General features: G+C 35.4%; 2 protein-coding genes across 2 annotated transcripts; both read left to right on the top strand.

The window, feature by feature from the left end:
- The first annotated feature begins 4715 nt into the window (after positions 1–4715).
- LOC142234185 (uncharacterized) lies at positions 4716–14382 on the top strand. The gene is made up of 4 exons (XM_075305273.1): positions 4716–4877; positions 4934–5113; positions 5282–5368; positions 14192–14382. Exons 1-4 carry the CDS (start codon positions 4830–4832, stop codon positions 14240–14242), a joined length of 366 nt encoding a protein of 121 aa, XP_075161388.1. The 5' UTR covers positions 4716–4829; the 3' UTR covers positions 14243–14382.
- A 35-nt stretch (positions 14383–14417) lies between these two features.
- On the top strand, positions 14418–14773 carry LOC142234186 (uncharacterized). Its single transcript, XM_075305274.1, has 2 exons — positions 14418–14546; positions 14611–14773. Exons 1-2 carry the CDS (start codon positions 14421–14423, stop codon positions 14716–14718), a joined length of 234 nt encoding a protein of 77 aa, XP_075161389.1. The 5' UTR covers positions 14418–14420; the 3' UTR covers positions 14719–14773.
- Positions 14774–17670: the final 2897 nt, after the last annotated feature.

Consider the following 17670-nt stretch of genomic DNA (forward strand, 5'->3'; position numbering starts at 1 on the left):
TTATTGTGTTTCTTTTTCTCATGTCGTATTTTTATGGCTAATACATTTTGTACTTTGCATAATACTATTTGCTTTCTGATCCTTCAGTTATCGTTTTTCTTCGGAAAAAAATTGAATGAATAGCAGGAAAATCTGAGACATCTTTTTTTAAATATTACTGTTGATGAAATATCTTCAATTTCATATATGACGCTTAAAGAAATTCGCATATTTCAAAAGAAATTTGACCACAAAGATTGGGAACAATAGGGAACAACTCGTAAAATATCGCAACCGTTAAATATTAAAAAAAAACCTACACTACAAATTTTGAAACCCTACCTACAAAAATATTTACGTAATATTAAAGATTACGCAACCTAAATTTTAGGATACGCAATTTGCATAATATTAGGGACAAATTTCTTTAAAATAATGAAATTTTAATTAAAAAAGTTTATAATCTCTTAATGAAAAAAAGTTTTTTTTTCAATAAATTTAGGAAACAAATTTTGGGAATTTGCGTCGCTCCGTTAAAGTCGCATTGATTTGATTTAAAGAAATCGTCCTTAAATTAACTGAAATATTGAATATTTAAATTTAAGATAAAAATGCTTCAAATATAAGCTAAAACTTTTTTTTGTTTGTGAATTAAAAAAAACATTTTTTAATTTTATTGAACCCAGATTTAAAGCTAGAAAGATCCCTGAAAATGCTTTATTTTAATAAAACCGCATCTTTGGCTCGGAATCAATACCTAATGGGAAAGCCAAAATCTTTGTATCCAAGTAAACTTTTTTTATACCCACCACCATAGAATGGTGACGGGGGTATAATAAGTTTGTCATTCCGTTTGTAACACATCGAAATATCGATTTCCGACTATATAAAGTATATATATTCTTGATCAGGGAGAAATTCTAAGACGATATAACGATGTCCGTCTGTCTGTTGTAATCACGCTACAGTCTTCAATAATGAAGCAATCGTGCTGAAATTTTGCACAAACTCGTCTTTTGTTTGCAGACAGGTCAAGTTCGAAGATGGGCTATATCGGTCCAGGTTTTGATATAGTCCCCATATAAACCGACCTCCCGATTTGGGGTCTTGGTCTTATAAAAATCGTAGTTTTTATCCAATTTGCCTGAAATTTGAAATCTAGAGGTATTTTATGACCATAAAGAGGTGTTCCAAAAATGGTGAGTATCGGTCCATGTTTTGGTATAGCCCCCATATAGATCGATCTCCCGATTTTACTTCTTGGGCTTATAAAAATCGTAGTTTTTATCCAATTTGCCTGAAATTTGAAATCTAGAGGTATTTTATGACCATAAAGAGGTGTTCCAAAAATGGTGAGTATCGGTCCATGTTTTGGTATAGCCCCCATATAGATCGATCTCCCGATTTTACTTCTTGGGCTTATAGAAACCGCAGTTTTTATTCAATTTACCTGAAATTGGAAATCTAGAGGTATTGTAGGACCAAAAATACGTGTGCCAAAAATTGTGAGTATCGGTCCATATTTTGGTATAGCCCCCATATAGACCGATCTCCCGATTTTAAAGGGTGATTTGTTAAGAGCTTGATAACTTTTAAAAAAAAAAACGCATAAAATTTGCAAAATCTCATCGGTTCTTTATTTGAAACGTTAGATTGGTCCATGACATTTACTTTTTGAAGATAATTTCATTTAAATGTTGACCGCGGCTGCGTCTTAGGTGGTCCATTCGGAAAGTCCAATTTTGGGCAACTTTTTCGAGCATTTCGGCCGGAATAGCCCGAATTTCTTCGGAAATGTTGTCTTCCAAAGCTGGAATAGTTGCTGGCTTATTTCTGTAGACTTTAGACTTGACGTAGCCCCACAAAAAATAGTCTAAAGGCGTCAAATCGCATGATCTTGGTGGCCAACTTACCGGTCCATTTCTTGAGATGAATTGTTCTCCGAAGTTTTCCCTCAAAATGGCCATAGAATCGCGAGCTGTGTGGCATGTAGCGCCATCTTGTTGAAACCACATGTCAACCAAGTTCAGTTCTTCCATTTTTGGCAACAAAAAGTTTGTTAGCATCGAACGATAGCGATCGCCATTCACCGTAACGTTGCGACCAACAGCATCTTTGAAAAAATACGGTCCAATGATTCCACCAGCGTACAAACCACACCAAACAGTGCATTTTTCGGGATGCATGGGCAGTTCTTGAACGGCTTCTGGTTGCTCTTCACTCCAAATGCGGCAATTTTGCTTATTTACGTAGCCATTCAACCAGAAATGAGCCTCATCGCTGAACAAAATTTGTCGATAAAAAAGCGGATTTTCTGCCAACTTTTCTAGGGCCCATTCACTGAAAATTCGACGTTGTGGCAGATCGTTCGGCTATTCATGATGAAATGTCAAAGCATACTGAGCATCTTTCTCTTTGACACCATGTCTGAAATCCCACGTGATCTGTCAAATACTAATGCATGAAAATCCTAACCTCAAAAGAATCACCCTTTACTTCTTGGGCTTATAGAAACCGCAGTTTTTATTCAATTTACCTGAAATTGGAAATCTAGAGGTATTGTAGGACCACAAATACGTGTGCCGAAAATTGTGAGTATCGGTCCATGTTTTGGTATGGTCCCCATATAAAACGACCTCCCGATTTGGGTTCTTGGGCTTATAGAAACCGTAGTTTTTATTCAATTTGTCTGAAATTGGAAATCTAGAGGTATTTTAGGACCATAAAGAAGTGTGCCGAAAATGGTGAGTATAGGTCCATATTTTGGTATAGCCCCCATATAGACCGATTTTCCGATTTTACTTCTTGGGCTTCTAGAATCCGAAGTTTTTTATCCTATTTGCCTGAAATTGGAAATCTAGAGGTATTTTCGGGTCATAAAGAGGTGTGCCGAAAACGGTGAGTATCGGTCCATATTTTAGTATAGCCCCCATAAGAACGATCTCCCGATTTAACTCCTTGGGTTTCTACAAACCGTAGTTTTTATTTGATTTGCTTGAAATTGTAAATATTCTGGTATTTTAGGCTCACAAAAACGTGTATCGGATTAATTTTTTATCGGTCCATTTGGTAATGCCTCCATATAGACCGACTTCACTTCTTGAGGGTATAGAAGGTGCACTGATCATGAAAATTGCTTGGAACTCAATGTAAAATTTCCAGATTTTACTTCTCTGGTGAAAATCTACAGATTTAGGATTTCAAATCAAGACGTTATTTTATAATTTTCTTGCACACTTACAAGAGATGTTAATGATTCCTCTAAAACTCAAAAAAAAAATGGTTCTTATAAATCCAGAATCTGATATAGTCCTCATAGGTGAAATTTTTAAATTTATATTCGGGAAGTGTTCTCAAGTCCTCAAGCCCTCCTGAAATTTCAAAGGAAATCCTAATATTTGGTTCATGGTGGTGGGTATTTAAGATTCGGCCCGGCCGAACTTACTGCTGTATATACTTGTTAAGTGTAATGATTATTGTTTATATTTTTAAAAATTTCCCAAAAAATACATGCGAACAGTGCAAACAATAGAATTCGGAGACATTGATTATCTCCGCTGCTAATTTCCAATCTTCAGTTTCTATTGTTTTTATGGAAACAAGAGATTAATTCAAAGAGAAATTACAACAAAAAAACGCAAACAAAGCATAAAAAATATATTTAATGACTACTCCCTTTGGACCAAAAACAATTAAAATGGAAGATGGGAAATTATCAACAACTAAGTTGATAAAATTTTAGTTTGTTGAGAAAATATCAGCCATATTCTTAATATATTGTCTTTATTAATGCCTGTTCTGGGTCTCATCGCTCTGTACACCACACAACACACATTCTTTACACCTCACAAAAATTTAGAAATGTTTATGCAAATCTTAGAAGGTTTTTCTAAATCATATTTCATGCCATATGCAAGTGATCTTGCTCAATAAAATGGGCGAAAAATATACAAAAAACATTACAGTCTAAGACTCTGTTTATATGTTTGTATACATCAACATCTATAAGTCCATCCAGTTTGGAATCGTCGGTATAGAAATATAAGTAAACTTTATTATCACGAGTCGCTTCACTCTTGGCATGAAGATAAAATGAAAATCTTCGCTTTCAACCTTAGCGGCAAAACTCGATCTTAATACCCACCTTCAGCCGCTAAAGTGAAAACTAAATCAGTAAAAACATGGCATAAAATGATATTTATTTGTTGCAAATTTTATTATAACTTGATGGGGAATAGCCTAAAGCATATTTTCACAAAGTTTGTATTGCTTAAAATGGATTATTAAAGAAAAAATGACGATTTTAGCGGCTAAACTTGAACTTAACACCCACCTTAACCCTGGAAAGTCATCCTTATTTTTGTACACTAACGTCATCCTTCGTCATTTTGACTACGGCTTATTTCACGACGCTATAATTTGCATCGTGAGCAAAAATGAGAACCAAAATTGAGCTTATTTCCTTATTCAATTTGTTTTTAATTAGTATAAGACAATCGTTCATAAAATGGTTGTATTGATATAATTTAAATTTATCATTTCCCAATCGACCAAAATGCATTTTAAACCGAAAATTAAATTACGCGTCGTCATTTTGACGAAGGATGACTGTCCAAGGTTAAGACACCGAATTGTGCAAAAGAATGTGATATTCTACACAACACACACTTTTTTTATACATTTCTTGGTCTATGTCACTACTAAACAAAAACACGCCTATTGTTGTTATTATAGAACAGCTGTGCGAACATTAATCAAAACAAATCACAAACGGAACACAATCAGGGCATTTGAAAACAATGAGTTGTTACTTCAAAAATTTATTTTAGAATTTTATAATAAAAAAAAATATGACCCCACTAGACGAACACTTTATATTGCAAGAAGATAAATGGACCGTAAGTTGCACCAACATTTTTATGTCATTTGTACATTGAATATTATCTTTTCACAGCAATTGCCTCTACATACAATCTTATATCGATGGGCCCACAAGAACATAAGCTTTTCTTCAGATATTACTAGAATCATCGCATTTATTGGTTTGTTTCTAGTATTATGGTATACAATAATTTGGACAACGCGGATTATTATTAGAATAATATGGCCTTTGTTTTTAATAATTACTGCTGTTGTAAGTATTTACGTACAGAAATTATTACAATATTCCTCGAAATAATTCTTACTTGATTTAAAACCATGCTTTTAGAGACATATCTGTTCCTACAAAAGATTTATTTTAGCCTGTTAAATGGACAAAATTGTTATCGTTGTATTTGTTGTATCTACGTTCTATTTTCAGATCGTTTTCCATGTTTTGCAACACTATGAGCCTGATGAGATTACTGACATATTGAAATGGTCATGTGCAGCTGTGGCGGATACCATTGTAAGAATGAGTTTATATATTTAATGTCCTTGATAATTGTTACAATGCGAAATCGGGTGGTCCTCGCTGATAGGATGGTAGTCCTAGTTCATTGGAACTAATCATTTTAAGGAACTGCGAACTTCCATTCGCTTAGTTTAATGGCCTGTTCCTGTATATCGAACGAAAGCTTTCTTTCGTATTCCAAACGAAAGAAAATTGATTTTTGTTCTTTTATTTCGAAAGGTAAGTCACTTCATATTTTGTTGTCGAGTAATAAACGAACATATACAATAAGTGTCAAGAAAAAAGTAAAAGCATTGTTAACATTTCAATGAATTCTCAGGCCAAAAAAATTAAAAATACTCATTTTTAATAATCAATGTATTGTCATACAAACGAATCGAACTTTCAAAAATAGAAAAACCCAAATTCATTCGAATTCGAGTGACTGCCTTTCTTTCGAACTGGTTTTCGTTCGATATACAGGAACAGGGCATTAGTTTAAAATTTTCTCTTTTTATACCCTCCACCATAGGATGGGGGTATATTAACTTTGTCATTCCGTTTGTAACACATCGAAATATTGCTCTAAGACCCCATAAAGTATATATATTCTGGGTCGTGGTGAAATTCTGAGTCGATCTGAGCATGTCCGTCCGTCCGTCCGTCTGTTGAAATCACGCTAAGTTCCGAACGAAACAAGCTATCGACTTGAAACTTGGCACAAGTAGTTGTTATTGATGTAGGTCGGATGGTATTGCAATTGGGCCATATCGGTCCACTTTTACGTATAGCCCCCATATGAACGGACTCCCAAATTTGGCTTGCGATTGCTCTAAGAGAAGCAAATTTGATCCGATCCGGCTGAAATTTGGTAGATGGTGTTATTATATGGTCTCTAACAACCATGGAAAAATTGGTCCACATCGGTCCATAATTATATATAGCCCCCATATAAACCGATCCCCCGATTTGGCTTGCGGAGCCTCTAAGAGATGCAAATTTCATCCGATCCGGCTGAAATTTGGTACATGGTGTTGGTATATGTTCTCTAATGACCATGCCAAAATTGGTCCACATCGACCCATAGCCCCCATATAAACCGTTCCACAGATTTGACCTCCGGAGCCTCTTAGAGGAGCAAAATTCATCCGATCCGGTTGAAATTTGGTACGTGGTGTTAGTATATGGTCTCTAACAACCATGCAAGAATTGGTCCATATTGGTCCATAATTATATATAGCCCCCATATAAATCGATCCCCAGATTTGTCCTCCGGAGCCTCTTGGAGGAGCAAAATTCATCCCATCCGGTTGAAATTTGCAACGTGGTGTTAGTATAAGGCCGCTAATAACCATGCCAAAATTGGTCCATATTGGTCTATAGTTATATATAACCGATCCCCAATCACACAAAAATTGGTCCATATCGGTTCATAATCATGGTTGCCACTCGAGCCAAACATAATCTACCAAATTTTTATTTGTATAGAAAACATTCTCAAAATTTTATTTCTATGGAAAATTTTGACAAAATTTTATTTCTATAGAAAATTTTGTCAAAATTTTATTTGTATAGAAAATTTTTTCCAAATTTTATTTCTGTAGAAAATTTTGTCAAAATTTTACTTCTATAGAAAATGTTGTCAAAATTTTATTTCTATAGAAACTTTAAACTTTATTATGTACGTATTTAATCGGCCCTTTTGTAGTTTAATATATACCTTGCCATCGGCTTCAGTAGACGTTTCTACGCAATCCATGGTGGAGGGTACATAAGCTTCGGCCTGGCCGAACTTACGGCTGTATATACTTATTTTTCTTAAGCGCAATACGAAGCTCTTGTTGTTTCTTCATGCTCTGTTCCTGTATATCGAACGAAAGCTTTCTTTCGTATTCCAAACGAAAGAAATGCACTGTTCCTGTATATCGAATGAAAACCCATTCGAAAGAAAGGCAGTCACTCGAATTCGAATGAATTTGGGTTTTTATATTTTTAAAAGTTCGTTTCGTTTGTATGAAAATACATTGATTATCAAAAACGAGCATTTCCAAATTTTTGGCCTGAGAATTCTTTCATAGCCTGTTCCTGTATATCGAACGAAAGCTTTCTTTCGTATTCCAAACGAAAGAAAATTGATTTTTGTTCTTCTATTTCGAAAGGCAAGTCACTTCATATTATGTTGTCGAGCAATAAATGAACATATACAATAAGTGTCAAGAAAAAGTAAAAACATTGATGTCCTGTTCCTGTATATCGAACGAAAACCCATACGAAAGAAAGGCAGTCACTCGAATTCGAATGAATTTGAGTTTTTATATTTTTGAAAGTTCGTTTCGGATGTATGAGAATACATTGAATATCAAAAATGAGTATTTTCAAATTTTTGGCCTGAGAATTCATTCAAATGTTAACAATGTTTTTACTTTTTTCTTGACACTTATTGTATATGTTCGTTTATTGCTCGACAACAAAATATGAAGTGACTTGCTTTTCGAAATAGAGGAACCAAAATCAATTATCTTTCGTTTGGAATACGGAAGAAAGCTTTCGTTCGAAATACAGGAACAGGGCAAAAATTGATTTTGGTTAATCTATTTCGAAAGGCAAATCACTTCATAGAAAACCCCAATTTCATTCGAATTCGAGTGACTGTCTTTCTTTCGAATGGGTTTTCGCTCGATATACAGTAACAGGGCATCAGTTAGTGTTTTATGTAGTCAATGAAAGCCGATGACAATCACTATATATAAAACTAGCATTTGAAGAAGGATTCACAGAGGGAATGAAACGGAAAAAGGAACTAGTTTCTATTGAGAAGCAAAACTATAATTCCCACCTCTGTAACTAGCAGTCGCTCGTATTCGAATACATTTGGGTTTCTGTATTTTTAAAAGATCGTCTCGTTTGCTTGATGTCCTGTTTCTGTACATCGAACGATAGCTTTCTTTCGTATTTCAAACGAAAGAAAATTGATTTTGGTTCATCTATCACGAAAAAAAAGTCACTTCATATTTTGTTGTCGAATAGTAAACGAACGTATACAATATGTGTCAAGAAAAAAGTAAAAACTTTATTAAAATTTAAATGAATACTTAAGACAAAGCGGCCGCATCGGAAGGAGAACGATTGAAAAATCACATCGAGGGATCACAATGGACCTATACTGGTCTAAGTGGGCATCAATACAAGAACATTGAAGTCACCCTCTACAACCTAACCTAACCTAGGCCGAAAAATTGGTCAAATTGATTTGAATTCGAGTGACTGCTTTTCATTCGAATGAGTTTTCGATATACAGGAACAGGGCATTAAAAATGAGTATTTTCAAGAGTTTGGCCTGAGAATTCATTCAAATGTTAACAATGTTCTTATGCCCTGTTCCTGTATATCGAACAAAACCCCATTCGAAAGAAAAGCAGTCAATCGAATTCGAATGCATTTGGGTTTTTCTATATTCTGAGATTTCATTCAAATGTTAACAATGCTTTTACTTTTTTACTTGACACATATAGAATTCGGTCGATTTCTATTCGATAACAAAATATGAAGTTGAATTGCCTTTCGACATAGAGGAACCAAAATAAATTTTCTTTCGTTTGAAATGCGAAAGCAAACAGGGCATTTTTCTAACAAGTCATTTATTCTAACAAATCTATTTTGCCTCTTCAAACTAACCCCCGGCCGTATTACACCTAAGTCACATTTTTTCTCTCTTAACAGTTGTTAAAGTCAATTTCCGGAATAGCCTTCAATGGGCAAAACGATCCACGTTTAATTGTCTTCCATAGACTCAAAACTAGATTCCACGAATCGTTCGTTTTTTGTTAAATGCTGGTTGATTTTCCGTTGCGTCAACATGGCGAACAGGGCTTATGTCAGTGATAATTTTTTTGTTTCAACATGGGGTGGCAAATATACTGTGGTTAAGTAAAATGTTTGTTATTTAGGCAACCTAATGTTAGAGTTTTTAATGCAATTGTTTTCTACTTGTTTTGCTGTTATATATTTTTTTGCCTTAGGACTTTTATATGACTTTGTGAATTTGGGCAGACAAATTACTTCCATTTTAATAGTTTGTTTTGATGTAACGGCAAGACATTTGCAATTTCTGTAATAATACTTTGCTGCTAAAAAGTCTATAGTTTTCTAAAGATTATAATTATCTGCTGTAAATAGCAGTCGGTGTCTACTGTTACATTTTGGTACTTTTTGTTCTAACGAACAACAATTCGTAGAATTTATAGGTCACAAAATGTTTCTCCAAAAATTAAAGAACCAAAATAAGCTGGTTTTGAAATCTTGAATTTTTTGCTAGTCGCAAGCTGGCATGACAACAATATTATACTTTTTAAATTACTACTCTACTGCGTATCCTATTCCTTTATTTATTTATGTTTTTGCAAAAACTTTACCCAACATTTATTTTGTGAGCAATTTTAATCAAATTTGGGGATTTTTGGAAACGAAAGCATCCCAATGGCCAGAAAAATACTTTCAACACTGATTTTAGTAAACAGTGTCAAATACGTATGAAGACAAGACAATATTTATATCACTTTATTATTTCGTCCAAACTTTTAATTTTCTAAAAATTGCAAAATATTGTACACTCAAAGTAAATTGTAGACACAGCAAAAGAGTCTAAAAGAACAAAAAGTCTGCTAAAAAAAGATATATTAAGAATGTGTCTTGTTTTTACCCAAAAATCGAATTATTTATCAAATTAAGGCATAACAGTATACAAGATGTTTGCTAATAATTAGGAGATTAAAGTGAGGAAATAGGCAAAAACCTATATTTGCTCCTTAAATATGCTTTAGGTGATATTTCAAAACCTAAAAAATGTACAATTCATTGTTTGTTTTGCTTGTTATACCCCCACCATAGAATGGTGACGGGGGTATAATAAGTTTGTCATTCCGTTTGTAACGCATCGAAATATCGATTTCCGACTATATAAAGTATATATATTCTTGATCAGGGAGAAATTCTAAGACGATATAACGATGTCCGTCTGTCTGTCTGTCTGTTGTAATCACGCTACAGTCTTCAATAATGAAGCAATCGTGCTGAAATTTTGCACAAACTCGTCTTTTGTCTGCAGGCAGGTCAAGTTCGAAGATGGGCTATATCGGTCCAGGTTTTGATATAGTACCCATATAAACCGACCTCCCGATTTGGGGTCTTGGGCTTATAGAAATCGTAGTTTTTATCCAATTACGACCATAAAGAGGTGTGCCAAAAATTGTGAGTATCGGTCCATGTTTTGGTATAGCCCCCATATAGACCGATTTCCCGATTTTACTTCTTGGTCTTATAGAAACCGCAGTTTTTATTCAATTTACCTGAAATTGGAAATCTAGAGGTATTGTAGGACCACAAATACGTGTGCCAAAAATTGTGAGTATCGGTCCATATTTTGGTATAGCCCCCATATAGACCGATCTCCCGATTTTACTTCTTGGTCTTATAGAAACCGCAGTTTTTATTCAATTTACCTGAAATTGGAAATCTAGAGGTATTGTAGGACCACAAATACGTGTGCCAAAAATTGTGAGTATCGGTCCATATTTTGGTATAGCCCCCATATAGACCGATCTCCCGATTTTACTTCTTGGGCTTATAGAAACCGCAGTTTTTATTCAATTTACCTGAAATTGGAAATCTAGAGGTATTTATTTATTTATTTATTTAAGGTTTTGTATGTGTCCCAACACAGTCTGGTTATATAGACCCTAAAATCTTATTCACTATTAGCAATATACATATTTTATATACATATATCAATATAATTTCAAAGATTCATAATAGTTTCAAATAATTTTAATATGTCCTGAATTTAAATCGAATTATATAAGTTGATTTCCATCTGAAATCGTTTAATATTTTTAAAATAAGTATGTCTCGGTAATATCATTGATTCCGTATTTGCTTCTTATATGACTTATTCGGGTGCAATCGTTAAAAATATGGGTGATGGAAAGGGATTCACCGTATTCACATCGTGGGGGACTATCCCTTTCTATAAGGTATTTATGGGTGAAGAGGCAATGGCCGATTTTAAGTCTGTTTAACTTCACTAAGTCTGCCCTTGGAAGTATCGGTGAAGAGAATTCATGGGGTACGCTTCTTAAAATAGAGTATAACTTCGACTCACTGTTCCTTTGCCATAATTCATTCCATGTGTCATATATGTATGCTTTGATTTGTCTCTTACGGCCATTTTCATGTAGCTCCGTTACGCTTTAACTGCCAGTTAACAGAAAGTAAATTCCAAATATCTTCTCTCCAGTTAACTTTAACAGAAAATTTTTCGGCAGTTAAGTTCCTAACTGGCATATGGAATATATACGCAAGATGGCAGCGATGTCCATAATACGGTTTAAAAGTTCGTTAGTTAACGGAGCACTAACGGAGCTTCATGAAAATGGGCGTTATAATCATTGTGTTGAAATTTGTATCCATTATCGATTTCACCTAATAGTGAATTTTTAGCAAGTCGGTCTACCATTTTGTTTCCCTTTATATTGAGATGGCTCGGTACCCACATCAACACGATTTTCCTTTTAGGTGTCTTTGATATGATCGTTCTTATATCTTCTATAATAGTATTTTTACTGAAAGGATCACTCATGCCTTCCAGTGAACTCTTACTATCGGTTAAAATAAGCACCGGTCGTATAACATCCCCATGTTGAATTGCCCTCAAACAGTCCCTTATTGCTGATAATTCGCATGTGTATATTGAAGAAAAGTCTGGTATTTGCCTTGTAATATGTATGTCGTCGCTGGTAATAGCGAAGACTGCCTTTTGATTAATTACAGAGCCATCAGTGTAATATCTAATGTAGTCCTTGAATTTTGTGTTTATGGCCTCCAGGTAGCGTTTCTCGGTTTCTAAGGGTGACATATCCAATTTTTTGCAATAAGAAAGTGAAACATCTATATTTACGTCCAGAAATGTCCATGGTGCCCACTTAGACCTCTCTGATTTGTCAATCATGCGTATGTCAAGGAAATATTTGTTGGTCATTTCGAAAAATTGATCGTAATATCTGAGATAAAGTGGATGTTTTCGAATCGGTTTGGATCTAAGGTAATTGAGTTTAGTTTCGTCATTCATTCTCCTAAAGAGGGGGTGGTTATGACGTGACAAAATCTTTAGAGTAAAATTCAAACATTGTCTCAGTCTACGAAGTCGCAAGGGCGGAAATGATGTAAGGACCTGCATTGAGTCGGCTGGGCTGGTTCTGAAAGCACCAATGGAGAGTCGTATGTCGGTATTTAAAATCGGATCTAGTGCTCTCAATCGAGTCTCTGTTGCAGATGCATATATAATCGATGCATAGTCTATTGTGGGAGATACAAACGAATTTAGTATTTTCAAAAGTGTTCGGGAGTCCGATCCGAACTTTGAATAACTTAGCATCCTAATAATATTTAGCTTCGTATTTGCCCTCGCCTTTATAGAACGAATATGATTTTAAATGTGAGTTCATTGTCAAAAATGACCCCTAAAAATTTGCATTTGTCTACGAAAATTATATCCCTATCAGACATTTTCATGGACAAAATACTAGATTTACTTTTTCTTCGCCTAGAAAATTGTACAGCCACAGTCTTCTCATAATTAAATTGGAATCCACTAGTGTCGCACCACGACATAAGATTATTTATAGCCTTCTGCAATTTCTTGAGAATGTCTTTTTTCCATTTCAATATATAGCTAGATCATCAGCGTAAAGTAAATACTTGACATTGTTCGGTACATGAGCGGATATCGTATCTATTGCCAGTAGAAAAAGTGTTACACTTAAAACTGAACCCTGGGCACTCCATTCTCTATGCCGTGATATTCTGAATAGGTATTTTCTATTCTAGAGGTATTGTGGGACCACAAATACGTGTGCCAAAAATTGTGAGTATCGGTCCATGTTTTGGTATGGTCCCCATATAAAACGACCTCCCGATTTGGGGTCTTGGGCTTATAGAAACCGTAGTTTTTATCCAATTTGTCTGAAATTGGAAATCTGGAGGTATTTTAGGACCATAAAGAGGTGTGCCGAAAATGGTGAGTATCGGTCCATATTTTGGTATAGCTCCCATATAGACCGATTTCCCGATTTTACTTCTTGGGCTTCTAGAATCCGAAGTTTTTATCCTATTTGCCTGAAATTGGAAATCTAGAGGTTTTTTCGGGTCATAAAGAGGTGTGCCGAAAACGGTGAGTATCGGTCCATATTTTAGTGTAGCCCCCATAAGAATGATCTCCCGATTTAACTCCTTGGGTTTCTAGAAACCGTAGTTTTTATCTGATTTGCCTGAAACTGTAAATATTCTGGTATTTTAGGCTCACAAAAACATGTATCGGATTAAGTTTTTATCGGTCCATTTGGTAATGCCTCCATATAGACCGACTTCACTTCTTGAGGGTGTAGAAGGCGCACTGATCATGAAAATTGCTTGAAACTCAATGTAAAATTTCCAGATTTTACTTCTACAGATTTAAGATTTCAAATCAAGACGCTATTTTATAATTTTCTTGCACACTTACAAGAGATGTTAATGATTACTCTAAAACTCAAACAAAAACGGTTCTTATAAATCCAGAATCTGATATAGTCCTCATAGGTGAAATCTTTAAGTGTCCTCACTTCCCGAAGATATACTTGTTTCTTGACACATATTGTATATGTTCGTTTATTACTCGACAACAAAATATGAAGTGACTTGCCTTTCGAAATAGAGGAAAAAAACAAATTTCTTTCGTTTAGAATACGAAAGAAAGTTTTCGTTCGATATAAAGGAAGAGGGCATTAATTTGATTTTTTTTTTCAGATTATGATAATTGCCAAGTTCTTGGAAATAATTGGAAACCTGTTTGAGTGAACCTGTGCTTGTTATTTGAACTGAAATGTATATACACATAAATAGATTTATTTGCCATCATACAACTGTCAAAATTAAAGGAAGATAAAAAAATTAAAAAATAAAATATTTTATAAATTTTTGCTTATTATTAAACCAAATTCAAATCTTTTGTTGATCGTCCAAGATAAATACAAAAATGCCTGTTGCGGTGGGGCTAGTAGAGGTCATGACCCTAGTAACATTGCTTGGTATATTGACGGTATTTTCAATATTTATTGTCTTGGCTCATCGTCTAATAGTATTACTATTATTTCTAATTGCGGTATGTATTCATTGAATTAAAACAATGATCTTTAAATTTAATACTTTTGGTATTTTATTTTCAGCCTTTGGCATATGTTGTTAACAATTTACTTGATTTATCTGAAAAAATTGTAGTTACCTCATTCGGAGGATTACTGAACGTTCTTAATAGTGTGCGCGATACAATGTAATGAATAATCTTATATGTACATAAAGCCCTCAAGTAAAACATTATCAAAAAGTTTATGTTTATTATGTTTATACCCTTCATCACTACTGTGGTACAGGGTATAATAAGTTTGTGCATTTGTATGTAATGCCAAGAAGGAGTAATCATAGACCAACCTTTTAGTATACGGATCGGCTTAGAATTAAATTCTGAGTCGATTTAGCGATGTCCGTCTGTCCGTCTGTCTGTCTTGGTGTATTTTTGTGTTCAAAGTACAGCTCGCAGTTTTAGTCCGATTGTCCTAAAATTTGGTATAGGGTCCTGTTTCGGCTCAAAGACTATCCTTATTGGTTCAGATTTAGATATAGCTGCCATATATATTTTTCACCGATCTGGTTATAATTGGCGTGTAACAGGTTGGCTGATAAGTCCCCGGTCTAACAAAGAAAAACACATTTTTTGTCAAAATTCGTTTTTATTATCAACATAGTTCCCTTCAAGAGCGATTCAACGATTATAACGATCTTCCAATTTTTTGATACCATTTTTGTAGTACTCCTTCGGTTTTGCCTCAAAATAGGCCTCAGTTTCGGCGATCACTTCTTCATTGCAGCCAAATTTTTTCCCTGTGAGCATCCTTTTGAGGTCTGAGAACAAGAAAAAGTCGCAGGGCCAGATCTGGAGAATACGGTGGGTGGGGAAGCAATTCGAAGTCCACTTCATAAATTTTTGCCATGGTTCTCAATGACTTGTGGCACCGTGCGTTATCTGGGTGGAACAACACTTTTTTCTTCTTCATATGGGGCCGTTTTGCCGCGATTTCGACCTTCAAACGTTCAAATAACGCCATATAATAGTCACTGTTGATGGTTTTTCTTCCAATTTTTTGATACCATTTTTGTAGTACTCCTTCGGTTTTGCCTCAAAATAGGCCTCAGTTTCGGCGATCACTTCTTCATTGCAGCCAAATTTTTTCCCTGTGAGCATCCTTTTGAGGTCTGAGAACAAGAAAAAGTCGCTGGGGCCAGATCTGGAGAATACGGTGGGTGGGGAAGCAATTCGAAGTCCACTTCATAAATTTTTGCCATGGTTCTCAATGACTTGTGGCACCGTGCGTTATCTTGGTGGAACAACACTTTTTTCTTCTTCATATGGGGCCGTTTTGCCGCGATTTCGACCTTCAAACGTTCCAATAACGCCATATAATAGTCACTGTTGATGGTTTTTCCCTTCTCAAGATAATCGATAAAAATTATTCCATGCGCATCCCAAAAAAAAACAGAGGCCATTACTTTGTCAGCGGACTTTTGAGTCTTTCCACGCTTCGAAGACGGTTCACCGGTCGCAGTCCACTCAGCCGACTGTCGATTGGACTCAGGAGTGTAGTGATGGAGCCATGTTTCATCCATTGTCACACATCGACGGAAAAACTCGGGTGTATTACGAGTTAACAGCTGCAAACACCGCTCAGAATCATCAACACGTTATTGTTTTTGGTCAAATGTGAGCTCGCACGGCACCCATTTTGCACAGAGCTTCCGCATATCCAAATATTGATGAATGATATGACCAACACGTTCCTTTGATATCTTTAAGGCCTCTGCTATCTCGATCAACTTCATTTTACGATCATTCAAAATCATTTTGTGGATTTTTTTGGTGTTTTTGTCGGTAACCACCTCTTTCGGGCGTCCACTGCGTGCACCGTCCTCCGTGCTCATTTCACCACGGTTAAATTTTGCATACCAATCAATTATTGTTTATTTCCCTGGGGCAGAGTCCGGAAACTCATTCAAGCCAAGTTTTTGCTTCCACCGTATTTTTTCCCTTCAGAAAACAGTATTTTATCAAAACACGAAATTCATTTTTTTTCCATTTTTTATTTTCACAATAACAAAAGTTGCTTCACAAAAGACGCTGTATCTCACAAACTAATTGACTTACAGACGTCAAATTTTGACACGAATCATTTGAAGGTTGGTACTATATAAAAATAATATGCATTTAATACTAGCGACGCCATCTATGTGTCAGACTGGGGACTTATCAGCCAACCTGTTATGTATCGCCTGATAAATCATAAATGCTCTTTTGTACAATTGCATTAAAATTTCTCTGCTTCATATGTCCCATATTTTTTTTACTAACATTGTGTTTCATCCCAGGGCGTTATCCGATTTAAATTTTAATTCTAGAGATTTTGTAGAAGTACAAAAAATTGTCTCCATTAAAAGTATTTGTATCTGGAAATGCAAACCTTTATACAGCTCCCAGCAAATTTGAAGTAGTTGAGATGGTAACACACATGTTTGTCTACATAGTGGTGAAGGGTATAATATAGTCGGCCTCGCCCAACATTAGACTTTACTTACTTGTTATAGCCTCCATCATAGGATGGGGGTATATTAACTTTGTCATTCCGTTTGTAACACATCGAAATATTGCTCTAAGACCCCATAAAGTATATATATTCTGGGTCGTGGTGAAATTCTGAGTCGATCTAAGCATGTCCGTCCGTCCGTCTGTTGAAATCACGCTAACTTCCGAACGAAACAAGCTATCGACCTGAAACTTGGCACAAGTAGTTGCTATCGATGTAGGTCGGAAGGTATTGAAAATGGGCCATATCGGTCCACTTTTACGTATAGCCCCCATATAAAGGGACCCTCAGATTTGGCTTGTGGAGCCTCTAACAGAAGCAAATTTCATCCGATCCGGCTGAAATTTGGTACATGGTGTTGGTATATGGTCTCTAACAACCATGCAAAAATTGGTCCACATCGGTCCATAATTATACATAGCCCCCATATAAACCGATCCCCAGAGGCTTGCGGAGCCTCAAAGGGAAGTAAATTTCATCCGATCCGGCTGAAATTTGGTACATGATGTAGGTATATGGTCTCTAACAACCATGCAAAAATTGGTCCATATCGGTCGATAATTATATATAGCCCCCATATAAACCGATCCCCAG

Source organism: Haematobia irritans, chromosome 4 (assembly GCF_050003625.1).
Source record: "Haematobia irritans isolate KBUSLIRL chromosome 4, ASM5000362v1, whole genome shotgun sequence".
Lineage (NCBI taxonomy): Eukaryota > Metazoa > Arthropoda > Insecta > Diptera > Muscidae > Haematobia > Haematobia irritans.

Bases quoted from the DNA above. Each gene is read 5' to 3' on its own strand.
- LOC142234185 (XM_075305273.1), top strand. From the start codon at position 4,830: ATGACCCCACTAGACGAACACTTTATATTGCAAGAAGATAAATGGACC. The intron at 4,878-4,933 runs GTAAGTTGCACC...ATCTTTTCACAG, and splicing joins TGCAAGAAGATAAATGGACC to CAATTGCCTCTACATACAAT. The intron at 5,114-5,281 runs GTAAGTATTTAC...TTCTATTTTCAG, and splicing joins TTTTAATAATTACTGCTGTT to ATCGTTTTCCATGTTTTGCA.
- LOC142234186 (XM_075305274.1), top strand. From the start codon at position 14,421: ATGCCTGTTGCGGTGGGGCTAGTAGAGGTCATGACCCTAGTAACATTG. The intron at 14,547-14,610 runs GTATGTATTCAT...TTTTATTTTCAG, and splicing joins TACTATTATTTCTAATTGCG to CCTTTGGCATATGTTGTTAA.